The 19852-nt window shown below is 42.6% G+C and overlaps 6 protein-coding genes across 6 annotated transcripts; 3 read left to right on the plus strand and 3 right to left on the minus strand.

Annotated features, from left to right (window-relative positions):
- Window positions 1–184: 184 nt before the first annotated feature.
- Bfra_001138 (putative small nucleolar ribonucleoprotein complex protein) lies at window positions 185–2930 on the plus strand (the record flags this gene model as incomplete). The annotated part of the gene is made up of 2 exons (XM_037331576.1): window positions 185–1193; window positions 1246–2930. The coding sequence occupies 2 exons, from the start codon at window positions 185–187 to the stop codon at window positions 2928–2930; spliced, it is 2694 nt and encodes an 897-aa protein (XP_037197909.1).
- Window positions 2931–3619: 689 nt separating this feature from the next.
- On the plus strand, window positions 3620–7171 carry Bfra_001139 (uncharacterized protein; the record flags this gene model as incomplete). Its single annotated transcript, XM_037331577.1, has 5 exons — window positions 3620–4047; window positions 4189–5056; window positions 5120–5250; window positions 5310–5527; window positions 5574–7171. The coding sequence occupies 5 exons, from the start codon at window positions 3620–3622 to the stop codon at window positions 7169–7171; spliced, it is 3243 nt and encodes a 1080-aa protein (XP_037197910.1).
- Window positions 7172–8485: 1314 nt separating this feature from the next.
- Window positions 8486–9820, plus strand: Bfra_001140 (uncharacterized protein; the record flags this gene model as incomplete). Its single annotated transcript, XM_037331578.1, has 1 exon — window positions 8486–9820. The coding sequence occupies one exon, from the start codon at window positions 8486–8488 to the stop codon at window positions 9818–9820; it is 1335 nt and encodes a 444-aa protein (XP_037197911.1).
- Window positions 9821–10834: 1014 nt separating this feature from the next.
- Bfra_001141 (putative short-chain dehydrogenase protein) lies at window positions 10835–11697 on the minus strand (the record flags this gene model as incomplete). The annotated part of the gene is made up of 2 exons (XM_037331579.1): window positions 10835–11346; window positions 11412–11697. The coding sequence occupies 2 exons, from the start codon at window positions 11695–11697 to the stop codon at window positions 10835–10837; spliced, it is 798 nt and encodes a 265-aa protein (XP_037197912.1).
- Window positions 11698–12708: 1011 nt separating this feature from the next.
- On the minus strand, window positions 12709–15672 carry Bfra_001142 (putative cation transporter protein; the record flags this gene model as incomplete). The annotated part of the gene is made up of 2 exons (XM_037331580.1): window positions 12709–13905; window positions 13984–15672. The coding sequence occupies 2 exons, from the start codon at window positions 15670–15672 to the stop codon at window positions 12709–12711; spliced, it is 2886 nt and encodes a 961-aa protein (XP_037197913.1).
- Window positions 15673–17844: 2172 nt separating this feature from the next.
- On the minus strand, window positions 17845–19344 carry Bfra_001143 (putative protein png1 protein; the record flags this gene model as incomplete). Its single annotated transcript, XM_037331581.1, has 2 exons — window positions 17845–18703; window positions 18806–19344. 2 exons carry the CDS (start codon window positions 19342–19344, stop codon window positions 17845–17847), a joined length of 1398 nt encoding a protein of 465 aa, XP_037197914.1.
- Window positions 19345–19852: the final 508 nt, after the last annotated feature.

A 19852-nucleotide genomic window follows, 5' to 3' on the forward strand; every position in this document is an offset into this window, starting at 1 on the left:
CAAATCAAATGAAGATTTTCAAAATTGATGTAACATTGATTTGACCGGTACTGTATCTAATCGTAATCACGTGACTCATGACTCCTCCACCGCCTACAATTGAATTTCCGGCAGAAAAACCTCTTGAGCTTTTTTATTTTTTTCTCTTGAGAATCGAATGAGAAATTAACATCAAACCGGCGCAATGGATATCCACCGCTGCAGATTCGTTCCATACCCTCCGTCAACAATCAATGCATTGGCATTCACGCACTCGAATTTGACAAAAGGTCAATCTGCCGTTTCTCCACGATTGGCCCTCGGTCGCGCAAACGGTGATATCGAGCTCTGGAACCCGCAAAAAGGATCATGGCTTCAAGAAACAATCATTCGAGGTGGAAAGGATCGCAGTATTGATGGACTTGTCTGGACTCAAGATCCTACTGAGGAAATTAATGGCACAAAAATAATTGGGAAATCTAGACTCTTCAGCATCGGATATACTACAACTGTTACCGAGTGGGATTTGGTGAAAGGTCAGCCATTACGTTCAGCAAGTGGAAATCATGGTGAGATATGGTGCCTTGCTGCTCAACCTGCAGAGGAACAAAAGCGTGGAGAAGAGCCTTCCGGGGAGTGTCAAAAGCTCATTGCTGGCTGTGTTGACGGAGCTTTGGTTTTATACTCGACAGCGGATGAAAATCTACAATTGCAAAAAGTTCTTGTCCGCCCATCTGCGAAAAAAGCAAAAATTATCAGTGTCGCTTTCCAGGATCGCTACCATGTTATTGCCGGATGTTCAGATAGTAATATTCGGATTTATGACATAAGGACCGGATCAATGCTAAGGCAGATGTCTTTGGGAGCTGGACCTAAAGGAGGACCCAAGGATATCATTGTCTGGGCTGTGAAAGCATTACCAAATGGAGATATTATTTCTGGTGACTCTACGGGAGAAGTTAAAATATGGCATGGTAAAACATACAGTATGATGCAGCACATCAAGAGTCATACTCAAGACGTTCTCAGCCTCGCAACAAGCGCTGATGGGATGACATTTTTCAGTGGTGGTATGGATAGACGAACAGTCGTCTACAAACAAATCAAAGGGAAGAAGAGATGGTCAGAAGTCAGGCACAGAAGATATCACACTCACGATGTAAAGGCCATGGCAAGCTTGGAATGTCAAGGAATTAGTGTTGTGGCTTCCGGAGGTAAGCACTCTTTTCATTAATATTTTTTGCGCATGCTAATATTTGTTCGTAGGTCCCGATGCTGCTCCTACTATTCTTCCACTTGCGCAATCCGGTCAAGAGAATCAACGTGCCTTGCCCTTCTTACCTCAATCTTCTATCATTCAAAGTTCTACAAGAAAGAGGTTGATGATGAGTTGGTGGGATCGAGAAATAAATATCTGGCGCATAAACAGACTTTCCGAATCCATCAATGGCGATGAGCCAGAGACTGCGGCAGTCAATCGCAAATTGGTAGCGAAGATATTAGTCAAGGGTGAGTCTAATATCACATCTGCGACTTTGAATGCTGCGGGAAACCTGCTCGCCGTTTCAACGATATCAGATATAAAGTTATTTCGCCTCAAGGCACGAAAACCTGAAGAGGGCGAGGGCCTTAAGGTATCAACTGTCGCTGTACCACAAGCATTTTCTTCTGGGGCCCGTATGGTTCAATTTTCCCCTGACGGAAACTGGATATCGATAATTCGGGATGATAGCTCAGTCGCAGTAGCACGAGTCATTCAAGATGATGCTTCACCATCCTCATTTAGCATAATTTCTCAGCTCTCAAGACTTTCTCGTCTTGATCGCAATATCTCGAAAACTAAGCTTCTAGGTGGTCTTGGTGCATATGAAAGAACTATCACTCAAGCAGCATTCTCATCTGATAGTCGAATCTTGGTAGTAAGTGACCTGGCAGGTTTTGTTGATACTTGGGTTCTGGAAGGAATCGAAGATCTTACGCAAGAGTTGGAGGAAGCAGAGGGAGACGACGCATCTGATGATGATTCTGACGATGGTTCCGATGCTGAAGAACAGAAGAAACCAAAACTGATTTTCGGTCAACACTGGACACGAAACCCGTCTGCAACTCGTATACCAAAACTTCCCGCCGCACCGGTTGTACTATCTTTCCGCCCTGCAACTCTCCCCGTACAAATCAATGGAGCCACACCTCCTGCTACACGCAATAATCCACGTCCTGTATCTCATGAACTACCCGTTGCCGAGGATCGTTTAGTCATTGTCACATCCACTAATGAGGTCTACGAATTCGAAGTTTTAGCTGGCTCACTCACGCCATGGTCTCGCAGGAATCCTACTTCAACGTTCCCTCTTGCCTTCCGTAAAGTCGCAGATTTGGCAAGAGGTTGTTTATGGGATATCTCAAATGGTCGTGAGCGTATGTGGTTACATGGTATCAATTGGCTATGGATGTTCGATTTATCACAAGATTTTCATTTTGAGGATGAAGAAGCGGAAGAAGATGGAGATGCTGAGAGCTCAGGAAGCAAACGCAAGCGCTTCCAACTAGGGAAATCCGGAGCTGGTGGTATGATTGACCCAGAAGAGAACGAGACAGGAATGTCCCGTAAAATCCGCAAACTCATCCACGAGGAAGAAACTCAAGAAACCGAAATCGACATCCAGAATAACAAATACGATATGGATGTTGATTCGGAAGACGATGAAATTGACAGGGAATCAAAGTCACTGCTAAGGAAAAAATCGCAGAAGAGCGAAGATGAGAAGTTTGGTGGACCAGCTCAGACTTACAAGACGCTCAAGTATAGACCAATACTTGGTATGGTGGAGATTGGTGAAGGGGGTGAAAACGGACTGGAAGTGGCAATTATAGAGAGACCTATCTGGGAAACGGACTTGCCAATGAGATTAGAGGGTGATCAAGAGTGGGAGAAGAAGTCCTTATATTGAGGGAGCAGGTACTAGATGAGTAATATGATTTTGAACGAGAGCTGGTCAAGCGTAGACTCAATGCATATGGATGGACATGGCGTTTTGGAGCTAGGATGTAATAGGACGTCCAAAAGCAAAAAGTATCTAGGTGGTGTATACATGTGTATAATGAGATAGCAGATCATATTGCTGATACCATTACAAGATGTGCCAATGATTTCCCGTTACTGTGCCAGATTTTCAGCAGTGCTTTTCGGTCAAGGGTTCCTGTATGTCCAAATGCAACGCTGAATATAATACCGAAAGAACAAAATTACACGGGATGGCATGAACGGGGTTGGTCTAATTACGATATGTGGGAAGACAACTTCAAATTTAGACAATGTCAACGTTAGATATTGAAGATTATTTCATCGCTTATTTACTAACCTTTCAAAAGTCTAGTTCATGTGAGTTTCTCGGATTGTTTGAAAGGTAAATTGTTATTAAGCTTACCATAGGCTAATGTGCCACTTTCCTGGCAGGTGCGATAACACCAGGATTAGTTGTGGTCGTTGTACAACATGTAGGGGTAATTACTAAATCAGGATCTAGCTATGTGGCTCAAATGTGGCCGTTGCATAGCCTACTTCAATATCAAATATGAACCCTCATAATCTGGGATTTTCAATGCATTCCAAAGCTATTTTCTTTTAAATATCTTCATCATGGCAGAAGCATTGGGCACGGCGGTTGGGGTAGTCTCTCTTGGATTACAAGTCTCACAGGGTATTGTCTCTTATTATTCAGCCTATCGCGATCAAGCTGAAGAAATTGACGGTATTGCGCAAAGAACGCAAGCACTTCACACCACGCTCAAACATTTACAAGCAAGCCTGAGAAGTCTTCATTCAAATCATACATCAGCTGTAACCCTAGTTGCAGCAACCGTCGCCTCATGCGCAGACAATATCAAGACTCTCGAAACAACTCTTCAGAAATGTCAACTCAGCGTGCCCATTGGTACGAGAGAGAAGATCTGTTTCCTCGGCAAGAAAGCAGTTTTTCCTTTCCGTCAAGCCACCCTACAAAGACTGGAGAATATCGTCGGCAAGCTACAGGCTAATGTAGATATGGCCATCATGGCTCTGCAACTGTAAGTAGACGATCCCGCCACGTGATTAATCTTGGTTTATCACTTTTGGTTTCACTACTCTGTGTTACCACTTGTGCTAGCTATCGCAACGACTATGAAAAGTCTCTGAATAAACTTATTATACTGCTAACCACATTCAAGTGAGGTCTCTTGCAAAATATCGGAGCAGACATCAAATATTGTTACAACATCGGCTATTACAACGGCTGGCATAGACTTCATTGTAAAAGAACTTCAGAGTTTGAATGCGAGCTTCACGCATATTGATGCCGTTCTCCCAACATTGAAAGATGTCATGGATAGACATCTTCAACATGGTATCAGATCTAGATCATTGAACCAGTACATGGTTCAAGAACTTTCAAATGTCAGAATGGCGCTCCAAGACGTGCCGGAAGTCGTCGAGCAAGCAACTTCGCGAGCATTGAAATCAAATAAAAAACAACACGCGGCGACTGTGGATAACATTTCTTCGAAAGTTTCTTCAAAAGCTTTAGTTACTGATAGTGATGAGCCGGCATTCGAAACAGTAATACGCAAAGTTGCAAGAAGTAGATGTCCCTGTCAATCCAAGGCTCTTTTGAAAGGAAAATACAGCTACTGGTCCTTTTCAACGAGATCTTTGCAGTTTCTACGATCAAGGATAGATTCTAGTTGTCGCCGGCCGGATTGCCCATCAAGATCCTATTTCGAAAGGAAAAATACTTGGGAGCTCACTTATTCTCATTGCAGTCGGTTATTCTCAGGAATCCTTCGAGCGAGGCTATGTATCATCTCCACAGCAGGGTCTCTACTCTCGATTTCTCCGAATCTTACTTTTCGTAGGATAGTATCTTCAAAGTCGCCGGTCTTCAAATTAATGAACGACATTCGAGGAAGAGCATACAAGGTAGATTCCATTGGAGTTTGTTTGGATATGGATGATGTCACCATTCAGATTGGCAAAATGCTTGCAAACGGCCAGGCTTCATTAACCGACGTCAATAGACGTGGTGAATCTATTCTTCATGTATGTATGTGGGCCTCTTAGTCTTTAGATTAGACTATTGAACATAGCTAACAATTAAGCAAGATGGGTTGTTTAATCGCTGAGGATCTGGAACTTACAAATGCTAAGGTGTTTCAATCTTACAAACGTTTCCTGAGGTTTCTTGCCGTCAATACCCCGGGTACTATGGTAAACGACACAAATATCAACGGAGAGTAGGTTCCGATTCATCTGAAATCTTCGATAGCCCATCTGCTAATTATATGTTTTAAAGACGACCCCTCGAGATTCTTTTTGGCTCCAAGGTTCTTGGATATTATCATCCAGAGGTACCTGATCTATGCTTAGAATTGATAGATAGCATGGGATTGGAGCTGTCTGATTCCTGGTTGGAGAATCAATTAATCGTTCCAGGTTGTCGATGGTGGGATAATTATTGTAGGCATCTGGCGATGTCTCTCTCAAGCTTTAGAGACGTTCCTGAAATACTTGGTTTGGTGACCCTACTCACAAGTTATTCAAATTCTGACAAATGTAGGCTTTCACTGTGGAGCTCTTAGTTCTGCTATTTTGCAGAGATCGGAAGACAGAATGCTACAAATTCTAGCCAACTTCCCGGATAGTGCTCACGAGCGGAATACCATGGGTCAGACTCCACTACATCTATCTTCTGATTGGCCAATTGGGATATCTCATCTCTTGCGTATAGGCGGGCAAAGTTTGGTCAAGGAGCAAGACTGCATGGGATATCTTCCTATCGCTTATGCTTTGTACTCAAAGTGTTTACCAGCTGTCCAATTACTCCTAAATGCCGACAGCCCGCTACATTCTTTTCGCGCAGATACGAACAACGATACATTGAACGATGCTATATTTTTTCGTGCCGAGGACGTTTTCCTTGATGCATTGCGCTCAAGCTCGAAGGATATTATAATTTGCATGATAGATTCTCTCGTCGATCGCAGAAATCGGCTCTGCCAATTGGCCTTTCAGAACTTGCCAACCTCAAAAACGGATAAACTTCCAATCTCAGGTGATCATGTATTGGATCTTCATGCAAGCTCTACCTGCGTTCTTCTGAAGGTATTTGGCGTCGATATACCTCCAGCCTTACAGATCCCCGAGGAATACGAGACAATATATCATCTACTATTCGTGTACGATATATATCTCCGAGAATATGCAATACCAAGAGTTGAGATAGCAGAAATGTTTTACAACGCTGGATTTCGTGAGATGGAAGAGTACCATTGTTTCGATTCCAAGAGAACCTTGTTGATGCTAACGTGGACCGATCACGATACGTCTCCAAGTGAAATGATGGACAAGTTCAAATTACTTGGGTGGCTAATCCAGAAAGGAGCAGATCTCCATAGCGCAAAGAGAATATTGCAAGGAGACCGACGAATTCCATGGACTCCAGCCGCCCACTTTATTGTTGCAAGTCTTCTTATCAAGGATCTTTGGATTATCACAATGGAAGAAATAAATCTACTGCCAAATGGCCACCCTGAAAATTTATCTTCTCAATCTGAGGTCAGAGAGGTCATGTTTAAGGTTCTAACAACTTCGACAGCTGATCCATGTATATGCGCATGTTCAAAATCGGGATGTACAGCACTCACCATATTGCTCAAGCAAACTACCTTGGAGCTCGATGAAGAAGAGATCATAAGTGTTTTTACTGATCTCAGCGAAGAAGGGTTTTCTCTCGATTCGACTTACTGGATAATGCGTGCCTCCATTATGTTTCTGCTCCAATTCATAGGTACCGATAACGATGTCTGGAAAATACTGGCCCCCGAAATAATTCGCTTTGCAACTTTCACGATTTTAGAACTTACGCATACCTGCTGTGTTTATCACCCTTACTCTGAGGGCTCACCTCCTCATCACTTCATCCCTTTCGATATTGGAGACCATCATGATATCCAAGAGGAAGAATCTGCCCAAATCGAAGAACTTGAAATATTAGTTAAGGATTTCGAAAGCAAGTACATCGAGCTTGCCCAGCCAATTCTAAAGTTCTTCGACGGATACTGGCGCTCTCGCATGCTGGATTACGATATCATTAATACGAAGCCATATACTCAAGATGAACTCGAGAAGATTCGAGAACTTGGTGTTAAGATTTGAACGTGCATGTGATATTTATGTATTATTCGGTCAAAAAGGCCGACTTTCTTAATGGGTTACTATTTACATTGAACACTCTGTTCTTTTAGAATGTTGGTTGCGAACTCTAGTATACACATTTTTTTGGGAATGAAAACTCTGGTCCAAATACTAGATTTGCACCTCAATAAGATGCTACCTTTCTTCACGTGAAAGTAATCATTGTATGCTTGCCATCTCTCCTTTTCGTAGGGAAAAAAGAGACTCGACTTGACCACTAGCGAAACCCTTCAACGATCTAAATACTCTAGTTCAATTCCAAAAATTAGAGTTTTGAATAGCATCATAAGTAAAGATTTTTAAAAGTTTATCTAGTACTATTAACTTCCATAGTTCTACGGTAAACACGCAAACACGTGTTCATTTAGGTACTTACCGATGATTCTACCCGTGATTGATTTATTACAGAATCCATTGGGGTGGTTCAATTTGTCCTCTTTCTTCTCCTACGTATAGCCCCCTTCATTCTCGTCTAATTATCACCTTTGCGCACGAGCCCCCGATGGTGAGTTGACATCGCATCATGATGAATAGCAAAGACAGGCAGGAACCTCTGAAGGCTTAGATACATAGGATGTACCTGAAGCAGTTCTTGCGTTTGCTCGCTGTAGTCCTAGTTCGCATGTTGAATGTCCCAATAACGACTCCCCGTTCTCGAGTTTCTCGTAGTCTGTAATTCATGAGAAGTCTGGACGCAGAAATTTGTTTAAAGTTCCTATGCAATTTGAACACTGAGCAATATTCTCGCGAATTCTTACTGGTAGAAGACTTGTTCTTATTTAAGACTGATTCTAACAGCTTGATCTAGTGATTCTAGCGCGTTTATCATTTGAAATATGATGTATCGATAAGCACATGTGATTTCTTTTCACTTCATAATCCGGGGGTTTTGATCTAATTTTGAGAGAACTACATGAATGTAGTCTTCGACAAAGTTAAATACCTTCTAGTATGTCTAGTGTACTCTAGCACATCAATGGCTCAACATTTTTTGACATTTAGTTCGTGGCGTATCCCGCTAGTATCTCCCCACACTCTTTGCAAGATCTTAGTTCACAACTAGACACTTTTGAGTCTGACAGCCAGTCTATATATAAAGATTGAAGATTTCTCATATCTTCAGGAAAACCAGTGCAGGTCAAAACATTATACGTTCGTTACTTGCAGTTCCATTACTTGACATTTCAATCGCTTGATATATCGATCACTTCAATCAATCACTTTACAACTCATTCTTCTCGTGCATTCTTCATTTATCACCAAAAGATATCCATCATGGGAAACAACAAATCTCCTAATGTCAGTATGGACACCGCAGCATTACCGGAGAAAGATACAAGGATCTCCGCAGACGACAAACAATCACACTCTCCAGTAACTTCACTCATCGAGAACCCAGCCCTCGTATTGGATCTTCGCTTATTGCCTCTCGAATCATCTCCGGCCTCAATCGAGATCGCGTCGCAAGCTCCCAAACCGAAAAACATCTGCGCGTTACCCATCGACGTCTTAGCACACCTCGCCGATGCTCTACCACCCGACACCGCAGCTTTGTTGAGTATTTCCTGCAAAACCATGTGGCGCACACTCGGATCAAAATACGTCGGAGCCCTCAACAATCCTTACAGGGCTGTCTCTTTCCCCGTCCATGCCATGTACAGACGTAATTTAAACATCCAACTCGATCGAAGCTATCGCTACAACTTCCTGCGACTCCTTGCACGGGATCTTCCAAATCACATTACGTGTTATCCCTGCAACAAACTGCACATGTTCGGTCCTGCATATGGTCAGAATTTACTTGTGTATTCGTGCGCTTTTCATGTTGATAACGCTCTACCCCTCTTGGAAGGATACGTGAGCTTCCATATTTTACAAGCGGCAATGAAACGTTATCATCAACGCCACATCACTCTCTCAATTCCTCTCTACGACGAAACCATCACTTTCCTCAGCCCAACCTCTCAATTAGTTGAGTGCTCTCGCGAGGCCATACATATCTCACACACGACGAATTCCATAATCGTTCGCAAGCAAAGAATCCTACTACTCCCCGCCAACCATCACTATGCTTCCTACGAAGATCCAGACGCTTCTATATCCTGGGACTATCCCATCTGTCCCCATCTCAAATGGGACTGTTTCTACGATTTCCGCGCGCGCCAGCTCAGCGTCTCCGATCGATCCTTAGCATCGCCGCGTTTCCAATCGTGCGATTACTGCATGACGGATTACCACATCGCGGTGCAAGATCGCAACGAAGAGGGCGATGTGCTCTATCTCACTCGCTGGCAGGATCTCGGCTCCGGCGAGTCGCCGCGGGAATTCAATTGGCAAAACGCAATTGCGAATGGCACGGCTCAGGGACAGGATAAAGTCTCGCGGTATGCATATGAACATGGTTCTGTTTGTGAGGCGTTTGAAAGGGTACCGGGGGAGAGATTTGAATTTGACGAGAGCATGAGGGAGCAGGATTGGGAAATAGTGAATAGATATCCGGTTTCGAGGGCGAGGGATATGCAGAGGGAGAGGGGGAAGGGTGAGAAGAAGCTTCCGTTGAAAATTTTGACGGCTAGGGATGATGCTATGGTTCGTGCGTGGTTTGAGTGATTCGTTGCAGGTGTAAAGAAAGGGGATATCAATATGAAGTAGTAATGTTTAATATCAGGAAAAAAATTATAAAATTAATCTTGATTCTATAGATATTCATATGTAGATGAGTCTGTGATTTGTTTTCGGAAATTCAACCCAACCTACTCATACTCGATCCCCATTTTGAACCCTGAATCCCTCCACTTGGAAGAATTCAAGACGAATACTGATTATCGAGTCCTTGTATAATTATCCTTCGCCAACTATCCATGCCACTTGACATCTCGAAGTAAGTATAAACATACACTCACTGCCCACATTAATCTTTTACCCTTTCAAGTATCTTACTCATAATATTTTCCACTTAGGATTATGAGAAACCTTTATTCAAGTTGCAGTATTTCTTCACCTCACGTCAGTACAAAATCTCAATGCCGGTAGTCTTTTCAAGAATTGGGATCTTGATATCAATGATGACATCCAACCATAAGGTTATCGTACAAAGCTATATCTTGCCATCTTACTATCATACGATCGAAGTATCTGTAGAGCCCTGTGTTCTCGTCGGTCAGTTGGGTATTTTCATGTCTTTTTAATTGACCGTCACATCAAGTTTTCATCCCTACTTCCAATCCATTTCTACAGCTTCCGTATTACACAAATCCTTCACCATAAATTCCCATCTTGTATTAAGATAAATATCCCATTCTTCCTCACGTTGTGTTTTGGATTTATCGATAGCCATTCTGGTAATGATAATGCACATTGGGTGAAAAGAGCCAAGTGTATCTACTGCCCAGCTTGAGCTAAGAGCTTACTACTTTGCTTATGTATGCAAAAGCTTGACTAAATTGAACAATCCTATTGAAGTAAGGAGAGGAAAGCCTCAGCGTGCTTATGGTATAATACACAATGGCATTCTAGAAAGATAAGAGCCGACGCATTGCTTGAATACACCGCGTATATGAAAAGAGATAACTAACTCATACTCCTTACCTACACAGTATCACCCACAATTACTTTCACTTTCACTCACCAATCAACAACACCATCCTTCCCTACAATCTTCCCAACATCCTCATCTCTCTCTCCCTCAACCACACTCCTAATAATCAATCCCCCCCTACTAGGATGTTCACACCCCATCTTATACGCAAGCTCCGGACCCAGCCCCCCGAGATTCGTAGCACACATCCCGGGACCCACAGCCCAAACCTTTACTCCATCCGCCTTCAACTTATGATTCCAATCCAACATCAACATATTAAGTGCCGTTTTCGAACATCGATAACCGATTGTCTCGAAGCCGATTTTCTTTGGCCATCCAGCTGCTTGTGGAGGTGTTGGGAAATATTTTTGCGCGGCTTGATTGATGGCTGATAAGCCAGTGACGAATATTAGACGAGGATCAGGGGATTTGAAGAGGAGGGGTATGAATGTGGAGGTTAGGACGTGAGTACCGGCTACATTAACGTCGTAGGCATTGTTGAAACATTCACGGAGTGTTCCTTTGCCGTTAATGTATGCGATATCAAAGGTTGCGCCTAGAAGTGGAGAATATTAGTTTCGCTCTTATATTTTCACCATATGTAAAGGTAAATTTACATACCGGCATTGTTAACCAATGAATCAACCCTCCCATGCTTCTCCTTGACCATCTTAAAGGCCTTTTCAATACTCTCATCACTCACAAGATCAACCTCGAGTGTTTCAATTGTGTTCTTAGACTCCGGGACTTCCTTCTTCAAATCATCAATTGCAATTTGAGCTTTCTCCAAAGAACGAGCACCGAAAAGAATATGATATGGTTTGGTAGATTGAAGAAAGGCCTTTACTGCTTCATAGCCTATGCCACTGTTTGCACCGGTGACGAGAACAATTGTATGGGATGCCATTTCTAGAATAAAATAAAAGTTGATGAGAGCTCGAAGGCTAGTCGTCTGATACGTTTGTTTCTGAGTGTATTTGATCTATTTTGTCTGTAGTTTAATTTCCCATCTGTCGGTGGGATATACAGTATTTTATAGCAGTTCCATCTCTAGATCAAGAGAGCACGGAAACCGGATCTAGCATAAACTCCTCACGAAGCCATTGAAGTTTCTTGATAATCATCATCATCATTGACACAGTGGATGAAGTTTGCGGTCTCACGTCAAACTTGATTGTAGACATCCTATCAGAGAGTATTTTCCTATCCGGGAAACATCGCCGAGGAACTAGATATTCTGCCCTATCAAAGACTGTTTTCCCTTTGAGAACATACTCCGATGGCGATGGAAGAAACGGGTTGCTCTGAACCATACTGTATCAGGAGATACTCTCGAGGTGATTTGGTTTCTAGAGGTCCAGTCGCGTTCGGTCTGGATAAGCTTCTCACTAGCGCGATCCCCGCTCGGATTTAAGAATTTCACGTGCTTTACCTCCTTACCTCCTTACCTCCTTACTTCCGATTAACACCACATCTTTACAACAATATAAGCATAAGTTCTACCAAATTACCTATCTAGTAAGACAGATCAGGAAAGCTCTTGGCCTTCAAGATTGTTTAGTACATTAAATCAAGAGTTTCCCAAACTCTCACCCAAGATCCTCAAACTCATTCCATCAGACACATCAATGTCATAAATTCCTCCTTTCATCCCACTCCGTCGTGTCAAGTAACCAGTATTTCTATTCCCATCAAAAATCACCAAAGATGAAGCTTCAGGTTATCACTTGTTCTCAATCTCAATCTCAATCTATGGAAAGGGCATTCTCTCTCTTTGTTTCTCTCTCTATCATCTAATCTTCGTAATTCAATATATCCCATCCCATTACATCCCGTCCCATTCCATTACATAATTCTAAACCAGATCATGACTTCTAATCACTACTCAGGTCGATTCCTCATAATTCTATCATCAAGTTTAAACCTCCTCACTACCCACCACCCCTCTACTAAATCTTCTCTTTCTCAATCCCATACCCTCCTCAGACCTTTCTCTCCCCTCCCCCTTCCCCCCATCTCCTCTTTGTCTTCCTCCCTCCCCATATTCCCCAATCACCGCCTCCTCTCCATCCTCATCCCTCTCTCCACCTCCCTCTCCACCCAAACCCTCCCCCTCCCACCCAGGCAACCTAACCGCCCTATCCAACGCCCTCGGCAGCCCCCTATGTCTCCCCCTCACCATAACCGCCACCAACACAACCTTACTCGCCGTCCTCAGTCCCCCTGAAAAACTATAATCCTGATCCGGCAAGCCCGTCGAAATTCCCACACAACCATACGCACTCACCACCTCAAAAATCACATTAAACACCGAGTACGTGATGGGATCTCTCTCAAACGATGACCCTTCGATACAAACGATGAGGAAAGTCGCAAGCGTTAACCACCACAAATCGTGGGAGAGTTGGGAGCGCAATTGATGATGGATGAATTGGGTGCCTGTGGTTTCTTCCTTAGGGGACGAGGTCGAATTTGGGTTTGAATTTGATGATGTGGTACGAGGTATGCCGATGTCCCTTCCACTTATTGATTTCCTAATTCTCTTCATACCTCTCCCCCATCTCGAAGTACTAGAATCCGTCTCCACATCTCCTCTGTAAATTCCCAAACTCCTCTCTTCATAAACATTACTATGTCTCATTGTGATGACAACCGGATATACACTGATATACATCATAACCACGTATAAGAACTGCAGTCCTATACGTAAACTTGGAATGCTTATGATATAAAATCCTCCACTTCTGACTGCAATCGCTTGGAAAAGTCCATCGAGAACGCGGTAGCGTGGCTCAATTACTTGAGTTGCGGAGTTGCCAATGTTGAGAAGTTCAAAGGCAACCCAATCGATACTATTGAGAGTTATGACCATGAAGAGGAGCCACCACGTGGGACGAGAGGGAAACAAATTGGTATAGACACGACGAGGATAGCGGAGGATGAATAAGAGTGTTGGCTTATGGTGTTGGAAGGGTGACAGGAAGTTGGGGAATGTATCGAGAAGTTTGAGGAGGGTGTAGAGAATTAGACGGAGAAAGAGAGGATATGCTGTGTTGCCGGCGAGAATTAAAAGACCCATTGTTAGGAGGGTATAGACTGAGGTTTGGAAAGGTATCTATTCTCGTTAGTTTTTGCTTCCCATATTTTACAACCCTTAGAGGATAGCAAAACAGAAGGGTGAAAGAAAACGAACCATATTCAAGTCCAATAAACTCATCCCCGAATTATTAAATGCACTAATCGCATTAAAGACCCCCAGCCACCATGGATTAATACCATTTTCAAGCGCAACATTACTTTTATTATAAGCCATATAAGCACCCAATCCAATTCCTCCGAGTAGTTGCCAGAGAATAAAGTATAGTGGAACTAACCAAGCTAGAAATGATATAGCTCGGTATTCAACACCTCCTAAATGCTCTCTTTCGGCTCGTGATAGACCATGAAACTGCGCATTGCGGCCTGTGGTATTGGAATTTAGGTATGAAGGATATTGAAGTGGAGCAAGATCTTGCTGACCTGTTTGGGTGTGGTGAAGTGGCGTACTGGTTTCTTGGACGCGATGTTTGATTGTGTTTTCTGAGGTGGATGTAGGAAACTGGAAATTTGTTGATCGAGCTGGTGTTATAGTTTCATCATTTGAACTTCCAACTGTAATATCCTTTGCTTTCCCTTTTCCATTTACTGGATATGCATCGGGTGCAAACGTAATATGGTCTCCCGTATCTTTTGGTATACCACCATGAGGAGAAATTTCCGAAATGGCAGTCATACAATTATCATCACCTTTTGCCCCAACCGGCCGAACTTTCAATCCTTCTTCCATCTCTAAAGCATCTTCGCCTCCATTACCACCGCGGGTCGGTGGGAACTTCCAATTAGCCCCCATCAGACCATTCCCATCTCCCCTCCTACTTCCCATAGCCTCGCGACTTCCACTCCTCATTCTTTCTCTCCTCCTCTCTTCCTTATGTCTTCCAACCACCTCGCCAAACCTAACTTCAAAAGCTCTTTTTCTTGTCCTCACAGTCGCCACACTAACAAAAATCGCACTCCCAACTACAATCAACAACCAAAGAATAACTTGCTGGAAAGTCGTCATCGTACTTAAATTAACCGTATTAAGACCCGCTTCCGTCATCGCCGATGTGACCAAAAATAACGAATCAACATATGATATTGATTTGGAAGGGTTTGATGAACCCCAGAATATTAAGGAAGTGATGAGAAGAGTTACTATGAAATAGGTGTAATGGATTGTGATGAAGTTGAGTGGTGGTAATAGGGCGAGAATGGGTGATAAACACCGTATGACTCGATCATACCTGTCATCGCCCATGAAACTCTTGAGAGATCGAGGTCTCTTATCCATTTCTTCTCGTGAAGGATGTGAATTAAAGAAACTTCCTCTCATACTCCTTGGAAGAGTCTTCTCTTTGTGCCCACGTGATGGAAGAAGTGAATTGAGAGATCTAGTAGCAATTGGTGAATGAATAGCGAAGAAAGATCCAAATGTTCTTGGTGCTGTTTGTGAATTGAGATTTTGAGGTTCCGTTTGAAGTCTTGGGACTTCCAACCTTTCAGTTTCCAAATGAATATTTCTCGATTCCAAATTTCTCGATTCCCTTGATTCCGTGTTCAATTTTCCCTCTCCCTTCCGAAATTTGCTCGCATCCAATCTCCTCTGTTCCGATTGCGTATCCAACGTGTAAGTCTCCGTTTCGTTCTCGTGCGGAATCACAATTTTTGGAATTCCTCTATTATCGTTTCTAATCTTCTTGTGTCGGTCGTATGCTTCGTGACTTTCAATCTCCAATTCCCTCGAGTTCCTCGCTGTCGTTTCGCCAGATGTTACTTGCCCAGTACAATTTTCACCTGACATTTTCCTTCTTTCCCTTCCTTCCTTTGCTGCAGCACTTTCCCGTATCTGAATTCCCGTGAAGAAATTGGGAAAGTCGAACGATCGTAATACTAGCTATACTAGAGGGCGTGCAACAAATGAAAACTTCAATTTGTTACTATCCAATCGAGTATAGTAGTATGGTCAATCGTAATGTATCATCCACCACCAAGCAGAAGTATCAGTACCGATAATAGGGAATTGATATACCCAAGCAAAGACAAAGCGTTCCTTCCCAAGCAAATCTCCAATCAAGCAATCAAATAATCAAATGTGTGTAAAATAAAAACTCCTCAAAAAAACAGCCCCAGAAACAAAAAACTCCTTCCTCCTCGTGTAGGAAAATCTAGCTTATGAATGAAAACCAAAACGGTGAAGTTGTCGGCCTCGTTGATTATGTACATGTAGGGTATGGTCTGGTATGTAGGTCAAATTTTCTGAATTTTTTTCCTTTTCTTCAACCATGAGCCGACCTCTCATACCCCACATCTAATTAATTCAACCAACTGTCTGTCTCAATTAAATCCCTTCCTTCCTTTGCTTCACCGACAGTCCTTGGTTGCAGGAGTTGATAAGAAGAATCACCATCACCATCAATACCAACACCAAGTGAATTGGAATTGGAATTGGAATTGGAATTGGAATGTATTCACTTGAGTAGTAAAGAAGATACAAGATCACACGTCTCCCAGAGAGAAGAGAAAATTGTAAAAGCCATAAAACAAGCAATATAAAAGTTTGATCGATCCTGGGTTAAAATTATATAGCCATCACCAATATCACCACCATATCATCCATCGCATGAACATTCTAAATTACCCAGGTAGGTAATATTCAAAGCCAGAATTCAACAAGAAGAGAAAAAGAAAGAGTAAAATACACACCCCGTCATCTCATCACATTCAATCAAATCCTCATACAACCATCGAGATCTAAACAGAGCCCATCCATCAAATCTAAACCCTTAGAGACCTTCTTTTTCTCAATCTAATCACACACAAATCCGAATCAACGACCACCACAACGACCACCACCAAAACCATAGACCCTTTCTTCCAGCCAGCCAGTTATGTGTGCATAGCCCATCACTTCAAGCAAGCAAGCAAGCCAACCAAGAAGCCAACCAAGCGACCGTTCACAGGTAACCTCAGGTCAGGTCAGGTCAGCCGTCGCCTACCGATGCCTATGCTTATTAGGTAACTAAATCTCTCATCACATTCGTTCATTCAATGACTTCACCAAGATAATACGAGTAATACAAGATTTATAGATTTCAAAAAGCCAACATGCTTTGATTCATTCATTCACTCATCCTATCTCATGCTATGTTACCCTATCCCATCTCCATCCATCTTATCTGATATATAGACATATATCCAGACAAATTTCTAGCAATATATCTCCATCTCTCCTCCTCTTCTCTTCCCCACGCCAGTCCTATATCCAATCCCCCATCCAGGGTATCTACCATTCCATATCCCAATCCAAATCCAGTCTAGGCCTTTCACCCAATCCATCCAATTCAATCTTCCGTATCCTTCCCTAAAATTCGTCCCACGATGATGACTGCAAATAACATAGAAAATGTGTGATGTGCATAATGCTACTTCCTTCCTTCACTCCCTCAATCCAAAGAAGAAAAAAACGCCAGCTGAATAACGGGTGCATCCGAATTTGGTTTCTCGTCCAAGAGTATCCAAACCACCCACAGCTTATCCTTCATCCCATCCCTCTCCCCTTCCCCGTAAACAAATAAAATTATGTATGTATGTATATTGCATAGTATTTCAGATTCCAAAACTCCTCGCAAAATGATAGAATATCAAATAAATAGCGTACAAGCCGGTAATATAAATGGCTTCCAAATCACCACGAAAGATGGGTGAAATGGTAATTCTGAGTGTATATTAGAATTGAATAATGTTGTGTAACAAGATGGTGATATCAATTCGTGTTTGTTGGTGTGTCTTGCCTCGAGAGCGATGATTAATTGGTGTCGATGCGATAAATCCGCGGCTCGATTATTCACGTTGGTGCTATGGTACCTGCGCCATGGCCTTCATAAAAGAAGGACACCAGTGGTCCAGTCCTTGAATCGATGGGTCGATTGTGCTGTTGTTTATAAAGAATGAATTCCAGTTTGTCGAATCAAGTTCAAGGTCCATGTTGTGAAGGATCTCTTGGATGTTGACTTCTTCTTCCAGCTTCACCTCTAGCATTAGCCCATTCTTGAGCACCACTTTGTCTACCAGGTTGTTCAGCCGGCAATTTCTGATCCTCTTGTCTCTGAGGTGGCGGTGGGGTTGCCATGTGTTGATTTGAAGATCCATCTGGTCTCAATCCCGATACAACAGATTGTGCAATGGATGCCACAACATAACCTCTCAATTCCTTATCTTCCCTCGCATCTTCCTTTTCCAAACGAAATCTCTCATCCTTATTCATATTTGATCTTCGAAGACCTCGAATTTCGTTTTGGATGTATAGCATAACTTCCTCCGGGCATTTGTTTCTTGGAAGAGCATGATCCGCTTTTCGAACATATCTTCTGGTAACATCTGTTGCACCATCCGTTGAAAAGGCAATACAGTAAGACATTTTCTTACCCCAACCCTCAGCATATAATCGCGGATTATCCCAAGCTTCTTCACAAGCATCAACATGAATCCATCTCTTTTTCGTATCCGAATAAACTTCCGTCCAGACATGATCTTCGACATTCCAGACCCATCTTACACGACCTCCTACTGCGCGACACAGCATGCTGAAACAATTGGCCCATTCTCCTACTCTTCCTTTGCGCGTTTGTAGTAATTGCCATACGTCACTATATCGAGGGAATCTTTCATATGCTCTACAATCTCCCGCTGAACAACGATATAATTCGACTTTTGTTGCTCCGCATGCTGATTCGTCGGGTGTAGGTGGTGTCATGCCTTGGGCTACTGTAGGTGACATGCATACTTGACATGGTGGATTGTTGACCCATGAAAAGAATGAACGTTTAAACCATCTGATAAGATGTTAGGACCAGTTATATCGGGAACGTAGAGCAAAGCGGCAGAGCAATGACGGGGAGCCAAAGCGCAAATCAAAGACAGCATAACAAACGTACCTCAATAGAGCTCTAATAACACAATCTTGATAACCCCATTCTGGTTTCCTTCCATCTCCCATACTTTCAGCTTCCGCTTGTAATATTTGACTTTCCTCTTCTGCCTCTCCATATATCCTATCCAATGGTAAGTGTTGTAAAGCTTCATCCAATAAACCTGGGTTTTCATATTTCGTAGGAGTTTGTGAGATGGAAATTAATAGATTTCGAAACTTTTGTGATTGTACATCTGCAGGTGGTGATGGAATCTTTGGTAAGTTTCTTACGGACGAATATGAAGGAGGGGTTGAAGGGTTTGAATTATTTGATGAAGAAGTTGGACGAAAGTTTGAAGATTGTTGTTGTTGTTGTTGTTGTGAAGAAGTTGCTCGTAAGTTGGATGATGATGATCTTTCTCTTGGTGATGGCGATGCATTTCTTGACCTCGATTTATCCAATTCATTTAATCGTTTCGTCCTTAATAACCCTTCGAATTGTTGTCTTAAATCTTTTGCCCACGCTTCATCATATTCCCCATTTGGTGCATTTCGATCGGCCATTTTGAGATATTGTTGGTGGTGGTGATGGTGATGTTGTCGAAAGAGAGAATTAATAATTGAATGTCGAATGTCGAATGTCGAGGTCTTGTATTGTATGGTATGGTATGGTCCGTATCGAAAAGGGAAAAGGATGATTCGACACTCCTTCAATCTTCAACCTTCACAACCAATCTTCTCTTCGCTCTCCCTCTCGCTCTATCAGGATGTATGTATCTCTTTGTGTAAATTGTGGCTGATTCTATAATTGAAAGAGGAATTTGGGGTGTGGTATCGTCCGAGGAGTGGTCGTGATAACAGTGCGTAGTCGAATACACCCTCCAAGGATAAAAGGAAGGATTTTAATGAAGAAAAAAGATTGAATGGTAAATGAAGTAAAGTAATAAGTATGAAAGTAGTGGTAGAAAATAAAGTTGTATCTTCAATCAATATTTCTCTTCTTTACTCTTTACTCTCTCTCTCACTCGCTCACGCACGCAAACTCTCTCTCTCTAGTTTGTCCCTCGAGCAC

Source organism: Botrytis fragariae (assembly GCF_013461495.1).
Source record: "Botrytis fragariae strain BVB16 chromosome Unknown tig00000001, whole genome shotgun sequence".
NCBI classification, from domain to species: Eukaryota; Fungi; Ascomycota; class Leotiomycetes; order Helotiales; family Sclerotiniaceae; genus Botrytis; species Botrytis fragariae.